General features: G+C 61.7%; 1 protein-coding gene across 8 annotated transcripts in view; it reads left to right on the plus strand.

The window, feature by feature from the left end:
• CEMIP (cell migration inducing hyaluronidase 1) overlaps positions 1–13,621 on the plus strand; it is a 126,715-nt gene that overhangs the window by 72,422 nt on the left and 40,672 nt on the right. For 2 of the 8 annotated variants that reach the window (XM_027068249.2, XM_027068251.2), the window contains exons 1-6: positions 2,864–2,881; positions 4,054–4,148; positions 7,899–8,048; positions 8,542–8,680; positions 9,339–9,575; positions 12,012–12,191. In XM_027068249.2, coding sequence (XP_026924050.2) covers positions 4,070–4,148; positions 7,899–8,048; positions 8,542–8,680; positions 9,339–9,575; positions 12,012–12,191 — 785 coding nt within the window. In that variant the 5' untranslated portion in view covers positions 2,864–2,881; positions 4,054–4,069. Of the gene's footprint in view, positions 1–1,365; positions 2,718–2,863; positions 2,882–2,903; positions 4,149–7,898; positions 8,049–8,541; positions 8,681–9,338; positions 9,576–12,011; positions 12,192–13,621 lie in introns of those variants that run through there. The other 6 variants (XM_053223460.1, XM_027068253.2, XM_027068250.2 and 3 more) reach the window with 6 other exon arrangements.

Consider the following 13,621-nt stretch of genomic DNA (forward strand, 5'->3'; position numbering starts at 1 on the left):
TTCCGGGGGCTGTAGGTCAGCACGGTTGCCGTCCTCCGAGGCCGCTCTCTTTGGTGTGTCGACAGCCGTCTTCCTCCCGTCTGCACCTTCTCTCCCTTCCTTCCGTGTCTGTGATCCTAACACCCTCTTCTTACATGGACACCAGTCACGCCGACTCAGGACCCGCCCTGGGGACCTCATTTTACCTTAATCCCCTCTTGAAAGGCTCCCTCTCCAAATGCGGTCGCATTCCGAGGTCCGGAGGGGTGAGACGTCACCACAGGACTCTCGGGGGGCGGGGGGGCACAGCTCAGCCCAGCTGAGACTCGTGAACACTGTGGGGCGTAAAAGAGGAAGTCAAAGCACCCACGAGAATCCAGGGGGTGGGGCTGGTTCCAGAGAACCCCCGCCCCGCCTCAGCAGGGACAAGAGTGGCCTGTCTACACGCGTGTCACTGTAAGGGAAGTGTCCAGACCCATGGGGCCCACGTCACCTATTTGCCCTGAACTCTGCGAGGCGAGGCCAAGAGGGAGCGCCGTGTTCTTCTGGACCCCGGGGCCGTCTCCTTACCTCCCTTTGTGCGGAAGACCCCGGCGCTCACGGTGGTAAGCCGCCGTCTTTAGAGTCAGCCTGTCCCGCTGACCCTCGCGGAAATAACTCCTGCTCGTGGGTAGCAGGAGCCTGTTCGACAATCGGGAAGAGTAAGGCACAGAGAGGTTGAGTGGCTTGTCTGGGGCCACACAGCCGGTGGCAGGTTCTCAGACCCTTCCCCCTGGTTCTAGCACCTGTGCAGCCGTGTGTCCTGATGCCCGGGGCTTGCACAACCGGGGCGGGGGGGCTAGCCACGGTCAGGCAGGCACAGGGCTAGGAGCTCGGGCCTGGCAGCGTCTCGATCCCACAGGGACCTTGGCATTTGGGATGCGTCATTTCAGGTTTTACAGACAAAAATTCAAAATTAAAAAAAAAAAGGGAGCCCCAGGCGGTCAGATGCTTCCCCCGAGGTCAGCTGCGTGGCCGGGACCAAGGACTCTGGACCACGCTGTCCCGCTGGTTGCTGGGCCGAGCCTTGTCCGGGTTCGTGTGGGTTTGACAGGGGGAGACGGCTGAGCCCGGCAGGTCCCATCTCACCCCTGCCGCAGAGCTTCAAGTGACCCTCTCCTGCTCCTCCGGGCCCGCAGCCGGTACTCTTGGAGAATTCCGGCTTGCGCGGCCCCACGGGGCGGTGGGTCTCTCGGCCTGTGGGGCCAGGCTGTTCTGGGGAGGGCTGAGCAACTGTCCGGGGGCTTCTCTGGACACTCAAACAACACTCTGCCCCTGTCTCTGCAGGTGACAAGCGCTGGGCCCCGGGGCCGCTGCGGCCCAGGCCTCCTGGAGGAGGAGCTCGTTCCCGGTTAGGTGCCGCTTCTTCTCGACCCCGAGAGGCCGGGGCGGCAGCAGGATGGCAGAAACACTCCTGTTCTGGAAAACGGAGTAGGATATCGCCGGCTCGGGGCCATCGGGCAGCGGTCGGCCAGCTCTGGCCAGCGGCCTCCTGTGGAAACCCCCAGCGCCATCGGCCAACGCGCTCTTCCCGGGTCTTTGGCAGCTGGGAGCCGGGTCGAGACCGAGTCTGGCCAGCCGGAGAGGCCGAATCTCCGCTCTCGTCGCCAGAAAGCTTTTAGTGGCCCACGGAGAAAGCTGTCCCCCGTTGGTGAATTCCCCAGTGAGATCAGAGAAAGTCTGGGGCTTTGCTTCAACAGAATGCTTCTCGGGGTCTCTGTTCGCGGCCACTGCGGAGAGAGAAAGTGCAGAGGCCCCTCGGACCCCAGCAATGTGGGGTTCCCCTCTCCAGGCACGACGTCTGTGCGTCCAGGGGTCAGACAGAGACACGGCACAGGTCTCCTTAATGTTGGGGAAAAGAGATTTTGAGCGCGATTCCCCGCCCCCCCCCCCCCCCCCCACCGCCAAGTGGAATTGTTTTCACGCCCATCCAGAAAGCGATTGTTTTGTTTCTTTGGTCTTTGAAATGAACTATGGTGCGATCAGAAGACGTCAGAGCTACAGCTGGACGCAAACTTCCACTCTGCCCACGGGAAATCTGAGGCCACCGAAGGAGATGCTTTCCTGAGGGGCCCCTGGCAGCTGGGCCAGAAGGGGTGCCCGCACCCAGACTGCCTCCCATACCCGTCACCACCAGCCTTGGTGCCTGTCCCCTCCCTTCACCCGGCCGATGGCCCCAAGGTGCAGGCCCCTTCAGAGGAGCCGACGACGACCTGGGCCTTCTCAGCAACAGACGGCACGCTTCCTCTGGGTTTTCTAAACCGATGAAGAGTTGGAACGGGGCTGTGGCCGTCCCCGGAGGGCCATGCAGCCCTCCCGTCCCCGGGGCCCCCTCCTTTCTAGCGCAGACACTCCTCCTCTGGGACCATGGGAAAGGCGCCATTCCCAGATGCCGAGATGCGTCCCTCCAGCAGCCGGCTGAGGCACTAGAATGAGCCCGTTGTTCTCGAAGACCAGGCCTGGGCCGGGGCGGGAGGAAACCGCGGGCATTGAATCTCAGAGTATCGGTTTCTCCTCCCCCCAACTCAGCTCCCCGCACGCCTGCGAGGGACGGCCAGGCGGAGGGCAGGGGGCTCCGCCTCGGACCCTCCTGCCTGCCCGACTCCCCGAGCTCCCCCAAAGCGCTTGACCTGGAGCCCACAGGCCAGGGTGGGTCAGACTTGTCCCTGAGCGAGTTCAAGGGGAGGAGCCTGTGTTGGGTGAGCGGGATTCGGGCCCCTCTGTCGGTGAGTGCCTGGGCACAGCCTCCGTGTCGCTCAGGACAGGACCTGGGGCCCCGGGCAGGGAAGCCGGCGCTGGTCGCCCCCCAGGCCCTCGGTGTGGGCCGCATGGGGCCTGAGGACAAGCAAGCATCCTCTAACAGGTGCATTCTAGTCTGCAGGGGGATCTGGCATCTTCTTTTTAAAGTTCCTATCTTGAGGCTTTTCTAGACAGAGTCCCATATTCACCGTCCGTATGAGTAAAAAGGAAAAAAATGAAGCAGCTTTAATGAAACGGAAGTTTAGCAACATAGAAATTTAATTCTCTCTCCCATAAAAATAAACCCATGGTCTAGGGCTGTCGAGGCCTCCACAGGGGCAGGGCCTAGATGTTCCTCTAGATTTGCTTTGCCACCTTCCGCATGGCTGGCACTCTGTAGCCAGAAGGTCCAGCCGTCATATCCACCTTCCAGTTAGCAGGAAGGAAGGAGGGAGGAGGGAGGAAGGTCCTCTTACCTTCCCTCAAGGGCATTTCCTGGAATTCGCACACCGCACTGGGGCTGTGTTGGCCAGAACTCCATTCCAAGGCCACGACTAAATGTAAGAGAGTCTGGAAGAGGTCGCCTTTAGACTAGCTGGCCATACGCCCAGGTCAAAGTCAGGGGTTCGTTTACCAGGTAAGGAGGGAACCGCCGGGGGACGATTGTCTCTGTCTGCCTCACCTTCCTTCAGGCAGGTACCATACAGAGGGTTTATAACACACAGGCATCATAGTCAGGGTTTCAATATTATCACCAAGACTTGCTTTAGAAGCATGGACTGATAAAAAAGGAGTGAAGCTTAGAAATCGGCCAGCCCACACCCTCATTTTCCAGATTAGGAATTTGAGGCCCAGAGAGGTCAATCAAAAACACTGAGATCACACAGCACGTTCATGGCATCTGATGCCCAGCTCACATTCAGTGTGTGTGTGTGTGTGGGGGGGGGTATTTTTTGTTTTCTTTGCTTCTGAACTTAAGAAAAAAAAGCTTCATTCTGGAGGAGAGGGAGCTCGAGCTCCGAGGATGAAATTCCATCCATCACCGAGTCTCTGAGCTGCAGGACACGGGCGGGACGGTGACAGGGCTCGCGTGCCCTGGTCTGCCCGGCCCCGAGTCGGGGCGGCTGAGGCCTGTGTGCTGGCTGGGGCGCTGTGCTGTGTGTGCAGGTGGCCCCGTGTGTGTGTGTGTGTGTGTGTGTGTGTGTGTGTGCGTGTGTGCGCGCGTGCGTGCATCTGCCGCCTCTCTGACTCCAGCCCGCCGAGCTCCCGGGTCTCACTCGCTCGCTTCGGTTTCAGGGAGCGTACAGCCAGGATGGGAGCCGCCAGCAGGCAGGACAGCACCTTCCAGGCGATGCTGACACTCAGCTGGCTCACCCTGGCCGCGTCCGCAGGTGAGTCGCCACAAAGCCACGGGACTGCCGCGCGCCTCGGTGGGAGGCAGCCGCGGGGCGGGGGTGCGGGATGGCTGGGCTCCGGCCGGTCCCTGCTGACCCGCCCCTTCCCAGGCGAGTCTCACCCCAGGCCCCGGTTTTGTCGTCCACACAATCAAGGGGCTGAATCGGCCCCAGGGGCTCCAAACCCAGCATCTGCGGGAGCCAGGGATGAGACGTGGAGCAGTGTGGGGGGCCTTGTGGGCACCGTGGCCGCCTGGGCCGTTCACACTCCTTGAGAGGGACCCCGCGTCTCAGATCTGGCCAATCTGCTGTCACGCGTGAAGGTGGGAGCTCGCGGGTTGCTCAGAGAAGCCAGAAGCATAGATTTTTCCATAAAATTCTTCGTGTCAAGCGTCGACGACTAATTCAAACTTGGCAAAGCACCTCGGGGGCCGGAGGAAGGCCACACCTCTGGGACCCAGCTCGCCACCCCTCACTTGAGCTCTTCGTCCCCTTTTCCCTTCACCATCCCAGGCTCGGGGAAGCTTCGGGCACCTCGCGCTGCTCTATGCAGGGTGGCTGCTCTGATCTCGATGTCACCTTGCTGTTTGGATGATTTTCTAAGAACCACCAAAGCTCCAGGCCGGTTTGCAGGGCCAGCAGGAAGCAGCCACCGCGTGAGCCGGACTCGGGGTCGAAGGAGGCAGAAGATGGGAGACAAGGTCGAGCCCGGGGCTGGCGGTCATAGCGCCAACCGTCAGCCGCCCTGGTTTTTAAAATGCTGCTGTCGCTAACAGCCGGATGCTTTCCTACGAGAAGAATAAAGGAACTTAGGTTATGTTTTGTTTTCCTCAACCCGCGGAGGGAAGGAGGGCCTCTGTATCCATCACGAGCGACGTTCCTTCCACGCGGCCCCTCGCGCAGCCTTTCAGACGTTTTCGCTCTCGACGAGACAGTTGTCAGCATTGCTGGAATATCGTTCCTTCCTTCTTCCGTCGTGTTCGCCCCTCGTAAACACCGAGGGGCAGCAGCTCCAGGCGAGGAAGGGGGTTCCGGTTCGCTCGTAGGAGGGCCCGCCTCGGGGCCCTGGGGCGGCCCTACGGGGTGCTGCCCTCCCGCACCCTGGGTGTCTCCTCGCCTCCTCACTCTGGGTGTGGGTCTAAACCCCCGGAAAGGCGGCCGTGCCTCTGGTTGCCCCTGGTCCACGCGTCTCCTTCTCCCTGACGTCTTGCCGTTCGTGCCCCGAGCGGGCGGGCCTTGCGTTCACATCCCTCCACCCTCTACCCTCCTTCCTGCTCCCGCGGCCCCTCCCGGGGAGGGTGCTTGCTGCGGAGACAGTCCAGCCAAGGCGCCGACCGTTTCCAGCCACTGGTGAGCTCACACAGACGAAAACCCACCGAGACGGGCCGTCCCCGGGTGCAAGCATCCAGCTGTAAGGAAAGAGCCCGTCTGGTGACCGCCGAGCTTCCGCTGTGGGGCCAGAGCCACCGGTGCCCTGGGACCTGCACTCCCCTGAGGGCCCGTGAGCTCAGGCTGACCACTTCCGGATCCAGACGTGAGGTGTGGTGTCACACGTGTGCCTGCGGAGTAGAGGGGCCGTCGGGCTCGTCCTGGGAGATGCGGGTGGCGAGGCCCTGAGGCTGTGTCCCGTGCGGTCGAAGGGACTCCTCCTCAGCAAGCTCTTGGTGCCAGGCCTCCACCGCATGGCTCGCCACAGGCCACATGTGTCCTCCGCGCGCTGCGGGGACGCCTCCTTGGAAACGGATACTCCGGGTCCGGAACTGGGTGGAGGGCAGCCCGGGGCCTCTGGCCTCTGCTGGAAGCCAGCCAGGCACGTGACCCAGTCAGAGACAAGCCCAGGCGTGAGCACTGACCCACGGGGGCTCTCGTCTGGGCCCCCGGGACCCACGGCTGCTAAATGCTGAGGCAGAGCAGTGCCTGCTGGAGGCTCCGGAGACTCCAACGATGAGCAAGCACCCTAGTGTTCACTTTGTCACCACTGCTGGAGCCCCTGGGGGTTTCCAGCAGCCGGGAGAGGTGCTTTCCAAACGGCGTGGAATTCTGTGCTCGGTGGAGGAGATCCGGAGCCCGGATTCGCACTGACGACGGAGCGGATGGCGGGCGGAAGGGGGGTGCTGGCGGGCCGGGGCCGGGCGGGTGGGGACACGGCTCGGCCAGCCCGCACCGGACTGCCTGGCAGAGGACAGAGGGCCGATTACTGCCTTCAGATGCACAAAGAGGAGGAGGTGATGTGGGTTCGGGGGTCCGTATCCGGCACCCCCCTCCCAGCTCTCTGGGGACGCGTAAATGCGGGGCAGACACTCTCATCCCAGAGATAACAGGATGGAAGTAAAGCGACACTTTGAACCGACGTGCTGGGATCCTACTGAATCCCTCCTGGCGTCACGGCCCCCCGTCGTGGACTTCGTTCCCTGCACGCGCTTTGCTCAAGAGACACAACCGTCCTCCTCGAAGCCTGAGCCGGGAGCTCGCGTCCGTCCCTTCCGACCTCCTCCTGGCACCTGCACCCCGCCCTCCTGCCTCTCCAGCCCCTGCATCCCCCAACCCTCGTACGTAGCAACCTCTGGGCACGGAGGAGAGGAAGGCATCGGGCTTTTCCTTCTCGTTTGGTCTTCCTGCCAGTTTCCTTCTGGATTTTTCCTCGCTGCGGGGAGATTCTTCCAGATGGCCAGGGGGCTGCTTCCGGTGCTCCCGCTGGGGGCCGGGGACACGCGCCTCCCCAGCGCCCCCCACGGGGCCCTCGTTCAGCTAAACATGCCGACCCCGAGGCCGCCACAGGCTGCGCTCGGCGTCGGGTCGCTGAGGAGGGTGCAGGGTGGAAACACAGGCCGCCGTCGGCACGGGCGCGAGGCGTGTGTTTCTCTTGCCCGGGGACATCCTGGCTGCGTGCCACATGGCTTTCCAGAAGCCACCCTGTGTGGTTCCCCAGGTGGCGGCTGGGGCCAGGTGTGGGAGCTGCCCTGGCTGGGGGCCTCGGGCCCGCAGAGCCGCACTCTCTCTCTCTCTCTCTCTCTCTGTCAACTCTGACAATAACATCCGTTCCACAGAACATACTAGCACGTAAACAACGTGTTGTTAAATATTGGCACCTTTTTGTCCAAATTACTCTCTTTTAAAAAGGACCGTGGCGATCTGTCACGACAACTGCATAGACGTGACTTGCTGGGTCCCCGCAGGAGACGTGCCCAGGGGGGACCCTGCAGGGAGATGACTCCGCCAGGGAGAGAGAACAAATTACGCACAGTTCTGACCCATTTAGATGCCGCTCACTGATAAGGGGTCGCTTTTGTTCGAAGCCACGTTGCTTGGTGACCCGGTTTACGATATAACACCATCCCCTCTTGGGTTTCCAGGGGAGCAGAGCTAGAAAATTAACTAAAGTCAGAGTCTCGCGCGGAAAGGGAGGGGGCTTCCTTAACTCTCAGAGCGCCGCTTTCCAGAGGGAGGACTCTCTTGGATTGCAAGAACTCTGGGCAGATCATTACCTAGCTTCGGGTCCGGGAATGTCTTAAAGAATCATCTGCCACGCCCTCCGTTTTGTAAACGGAGAGACTGATCCCGGAGAAAGGAAGTGACCTGTGGACAGATGGGATGGACTGTAGTAAAGACGTGGGGCCGGACCCCAGGGCTCCTGTGCCTACGCGGCTCGGGCCACGAGAGCCGTGAAGGTGGGGGAGGCCCCCACGTGGCAGAGCCTTTGCTTGGTGAGGGGGGTGGGTGGAAGCAGTGACGCCCCTCTGTCCTTAGCAGTGGCGGCCGAGTGCCCCGACCAGAGCCCTGAGCTGCAGCCCTGGAGCCCTGGCCACGACCCGGGCCACCGCGTGCACATCGGCCGGGGCAGGACACTGCTGCTCACGTCTTCTGCCACGGTGAACTCCATCCATGTCTCAGAGGGAGGTAAGCCGGCCTCCCCCTGACCTCCCTCCCGGCCGCGGCCTCGGAGCCCAGCAGGCGGCCGGGGGTCCGGACGGGCAGAATGACGGTCACGGGCCCTGGGTTCGGGTCAGAGCGTCTGGTGGGTCATGACGCCATCCCCTCTGGGCGCTTAGGAGCAGCCCGTCAGCGGTCCAAGTCTTGGCGGAGGAAGCGTAGAGGGAGGCTCTCGCTGGCGCTCGGAGCGTGCCGGCTGGTCACGCCGCCAGACGCTCACCCGTTGAGCACGGCACGCACAGCGGCGGGTGCAAGCCGGCAGGCGGTGTCCCCGCATCGCAGGGTGAGAGGAGAGAGGAGAAGCCGGTAGTGAGCACGGGAAGGGTAGGAGTCCCGGGACAGACCTGCCTTCTTGCCCGTCTGGCCGAGGAGGGGGCTTGGCAGGTCCGCCCACAGCTCCCCCTACGGCCTCCCCGCTAACACACGTCTTCGTCAACCCCACCCCTGCCCGCCTCCTCAGGAAAGCTGGTCATTAGGGACCAAGACGAGGCGATCGTCCTGCGTACCCGGCACATCCTGGTTGACAACGGAGGGGAGATGCACGCGGGGAGCGCCCTCTGCCCTTACCAGGGCAACTTCAGCATCGTTCTGTACGGCAGGTGGGCGGTCAGCTTCCGCGGGTCAAATGCTCCTCTTGGATCTGATGGGAAGGAGGCCTTCCAAAGGCGGGAGGGAGGCGGGATGGTGGGATGGGGACCATGGTCGCAGCCCGCCAGGCGGAACCACGAGTAACACAGACGTGGGCCGCTGGGGCGAGCTGGAGGCGGTGCTGTGTTTCTTGTGGGTCCACGCCGAGGGGACGCACGTCCCTGCCAGACTTCCGGCCGCCTTTCTGTCACGTCGAGGCTCAGGGAGCCTCTGGGGTGTTTATTCAACGGGTTAGGATGGACACGATAAAGCAAATTTCCACACGGTGCCGGCCTCTGGCCAACTGAGAGTTCTCAGAAGTGGTGGCCAGAAATACACAGAGGTCCGTGTGCACCCTGCAGGGCCTCTGACGTGGACCGGAGTGTAGCACAATCAGGCCCGGAACGAAGCAGCAACATACAAACTCATGATAAGGGCTTTGGCTTGGCCTTTCGGCCGCATTTCCGTCTGGCTTAGGAAGATCTGGTCGGTGACGCCCTTGCTGCCGGCCTCCCAAGTCCCCGCGTGTGACCGGTTCTCCGGCGGTCAGGGAGGGAGCGGCGAGGTCCCCTCTGGGTTCCGCGTCCCGTGGGGCGTCGGCTGACTTTGGGCAGCTGTTTTCTCTCGCAGGGCCGACGAAGGCATTCAGCCGGACCCCTACTTTGGCCTCAAGTACATCGGGGTCGGCAGAGGAGGCGTCCTTGAGCTACACGGACAGAAGAAGCTCTCCTGGACGTTTCTGAACAAGACCCTTCACCCAGGCGGCATGCAGGAGGGGGGCTACTTTTTCGAAAGGAGCTGGGGTCACCGTGGAGTCATCGTGCATATCATCGACCCCAAATCGGCGACTGTCATCCACTCCGACCGGTAAGGTCTGCCTTCACGTGAACACACAGCCCTTCGTTCCACAGACGTTCACCGAGCCTGGGCCGTAGCCAGATGCTGGTCCAGGCGCTGAGATACGGCAGGGAGCCGGCCAGCCAGAAGCCCTCACCTCCAGGAGTTTTGTCCCTCCCTCCCCGGGCATCTGCCTACAGAAGAGAATTAGCGGGAACGGGCAGACGCACACGCACATACACACGACATCGTTCCAGATCGCGATCGTTGGTGATTAGGGAGAAAAGACACAGCGAAGAGGCAGAAAGTGACCGGGGAAGCCCACATGGCGTCAGCCAGGGAAGACCAGCCTCAAGGAGCAACATTTGAGCAGAGAGCTGCAGGGTGAACATGAGTCGGGGAGAGAGTATTTGAGACGGCGGCAAGTGCAAAGGGCCAGTGGTGAGGGGGTCGTGATGGAAACCCGGAAGGGCCAGCAGAGAGGCGGGGGGGTGCAGAGCAATGGCACTGGGACACAGTAATGTCCGGGTTTGGGGCAGGGGCAGGTGCAGGACCTCGCGGGGCACCGTAAGGAGTCGGGTTTTATTCTAAGTGGGACGTGAAGCCCCTGGAGGGTTTTAAGAAGGGTCTGATCTGATGAAAAGAACGTTCTGACTGCCGAGTAGAGAATGGATGGATGGTGGAGACAGAAGGAAAGAGAGCAGAGGTGGCCGGGAGGCTTCTGCCTGGCCTGAGAGGGGCCGCCGGCCGGGACTCGGGCAGAAGCTACGGCAGTGGAAATGGAAGCACTCGAGAGATGCCTAAGAGGCAGGGAGGGCAAGTCTCCGCTCCCTCCCACCCCACCCCTTCCCCGCTCGGTTGTGAGCAGAGTCTGCAGAGGCTGTCCCAGGGCACTCGGAGGGGAGGACCCCCCAGGAAGGACTCGGCTGGGGCAGGCGGGCAGACCCCGAGCCATCCTGCTGCTGCTGGACGTGGGGGGCACAGGCTCCGCAAGAACCAGGGCATGAGGAGCAGGGAGCCGGGAGCAGGGGTCACGGGGACACAGGGAGGAGGGGGCCGCGGGGACACAGGGCACATTGGGCAGGAATATGCGGGACGACCCCCCTTGCCCTGTGGTGGACACCAGTGACGTTCATTGGGCTTCGTGCAAAACGACGAGTTAACCGCGTTGACCGGCCATCTGTATCATCAACCCCCCGAGTAGGTTCTGTGATCATCCACGTCGTACAGAGGGAAACACTGAGGCCCCGTGGGCTCCGTGTGCTGTGTCACAAGGCCGGCGAGTGTCGGAGCCGGGATTCAAACCCGGGTCTGCCCAGACCCTTGACCCTGGGCGACTTCCGCGGGTGCCCCGGGGCTGGGCGGTCCGTGGGAAGCCACCCTGGCAGCTGGGGTTCAGGTTCCCAAGACGGAACGGCTGCTCGGCCGAATCTCCTTTGGTTAAAGTATGCATGTGTGTGGCTTCGAGAACCCGGCGGCCGGAGGTGTGTGAGTGAAGAGGGTCGCCAACACGACACACGCCCGCACACAGGAGCTACTAGCTGCCATCTGAGAAGGTTCCGGGAGGGAGAAGAATGTAGGTCCGCCCTTGACAGGCAGTAAGCATGTGATCAGGCAGGGGGAGGTGAGGAAGGGCGTGTGAAGACGTGCGGTGTGGTTGTGGCACTGAGGTTGGCCCGGCTCGAAGCCAGGGGGGCGGGGGGCGCAGAATGAGCGGCCCGGGCCCGGACCCACCAGCTGCATAGACACTTGCTCTCCAGTCTGAGGGCTCAGGAGCACCTAGCCAGCCGGCCCCACCCCCGTGACCACCACCATTTTTCTTTCCCCGAATCTTGGTCTTCATGCCAGCTCATTTTTCTAGATCCGTTAAAAAAAACACCTTTTTTTATGTTTTTATTTATTTTTGAGAGAGACCGAACATGGGCCGGGGAGGGGCAGAGAGAGAGGGAGACCCAGAATCGGAAGCAGGCTCCAGGCTCCGAGCTGTCAGCGCAGAGCCCGACGCGGGGCTCGATCCCACGAACCGCGAGATCATGACCTGAGCCGAAGTCGGACGCTCAACCGACTGAGCCCCCCAGACGCTCCTAGATCCGCTTTAGAGCAGTTTCGCTTGTTAATTCCCAAGACGCATTCTTTGGGCATTTCTGTTGTCATTGCACCAAATCTTTAGAGTTCCATGGGGGTCGTTGCGAAATTGTGTCTTTTCCCTGTAAATGCGCACCCCCGGTGGTACAGATGTTTGTTTGAAGTCACGCTTCCTGGGTATTTTCTGTGCGGGACCAGGTGACCTTTGTCAAGGTCGGGAAGATTGGCGTTTGCTGGCACAGAGGCGACTTTCTTGAAAGCTCACAGCCCGCGGGGGGCTCTGGATGGCGTGTTGGTGGTTGTAACACAACCGTGAGCTCGGACGTCTCTTTGCAGGGGCTGCTGTCAGGACTATTAACCCCCCACCTCCGACCTTTTTAGGTTTGACACCTACAGATCCAAGAAGGAGAGTGAACGCCTGGTCCAGTACTTGAACGCGGTGCCTGCGGGCAGGATCCTTTCGGTGGCAGTGAACGACGAGGGGTCCCGGAACCTGGATGATGCGGCCAGGAAGGCCATGACGAAGCTGGGCAGCAAACACTTCCTACACCTTGGATTCAGGTACCGCGGTCAGGGCCGTCGCCTCCGCCAGGACACCAGGGCAGCCCCGCAGCTTACCCTAGCCTCTGTCCCTTCCCCACGGCACGCCGCCCCCCAGTGCCGGCCTGGGGAGTGGCGGGCAATCGCCCGTCTGCACCGGGCAAGTCTGGGCGCCCAGGTTTTCTTGCAAAAGCTTCTTCCCTTCTTAAAACGCAGCGGTCTTTCCTTGCACGGGTTCGTCCATTTCATTCAGCCACTTACAAAATACGAGCTGGACGTCCGCACAGCTCGCTGCGCCTTCCCTTTCTTTGGCCAAGGGGTCATCGCGTGCCTCGGGGACTGGCAGACATCCGTGTCCCGCCCGGCCCCCTCCGGCCCCCGTCCCTGCCCCCTCCGGGGATTGGCAGACATAAAGTGTCCCTGCCCGGCCGTGCACCCGGGGAGGAGGGCCCCTGGGTTGTGCTCCAATGTGGTCTGCTTTGTCTCGGGTTATAAGCTTCATGCCTGACGTTGGGGCACACGCATTGGCCCCGAGAGGAAGCCGTTTGCCCCACAGTAGCCACACCTTTTTATCACGTTGGATCCGACCTCAGCTCAGTGGGACGTTGGGGTTGAGGTTATCCATCCTGTGGCTGCTGGAAGATAGGGGGGGGCCCTCCCTTCAGCTCTGCAGATCTGGGAGCAGGATCAGGGACAGCAGAGCACTTTCCCCCACCCCCACCCCCACCCCCATTTTATGGGCTGGACAGAGATTCCCGGGCAAGGCAGGGGTGGGGGCTCAGGGGATGCTCCGGGCTCCGGGGTGATTCCCTGACAGCCCAGGGGCTGTTTCTTCTAGAAGGGCCTGGACAGGAGCTCAAGTAGTCCGAGATGACGAGCACACCTTGGTTTCTCGAGGTTCCTTTGTTAGCAGAAGCCGAGGGGGCTCCCATCCCCTTGTTAATAAGCCAGAAGGCCAGTTTCTTGATTTGTCACGTGAGAGCTGTCCACCAGGGGACTGGGCTCTTAGGGCCTCGGCAGAAGAAGGTAACAGCTGAGGGCCCACCGTCGGGCCTCTGATTTGGCCTGAATTTGCACCTCCTGGTAGGTGTGGCTGCAGGAAGTGACTCGTTCTTTCTCTGCACGGTTCCTGCATCCGTACAGTGGGATACATTGGGAGCCGTCTCAAAGGACCGTTGGGAGGGATTAGATGTGACAACAGGAGAGAAATATTTGCCATCGCCTCTGGCACAGAATAAGGATTCAAATAACGTGTCTCCTGATGAACAAAGCCACCGGAAGGGGGGATGCTCGGTCACGTTCTGTCACGGCCGATCCCCCGGGCCTGGGACACAGGCAGGCGGGATTCCGTTCTCCCCCCTCGTTTGCACAGACGCACTGTGAGGGGCAAACTCAAAACCTCTAAAAGCAGTAGAACTGGGACCCGGGGCTGCAGTTATCGGGCAGATGCC

Source organism: Acinonyx jubatus, chromosome B3 (genome assembly GCF_027475565.1).
Source record: "Acinonyx jubatus isolate Ajub_Pintada_27869175 chromosome B3, VMU_Ajub_asm_v1.0, whole genome shotgun sequence".
NCBI lineage: Eukaryota > Metazoa > Chordata > Mammalia > Carnivora > Felidae > Acinonyx > Acinonyx jubatus.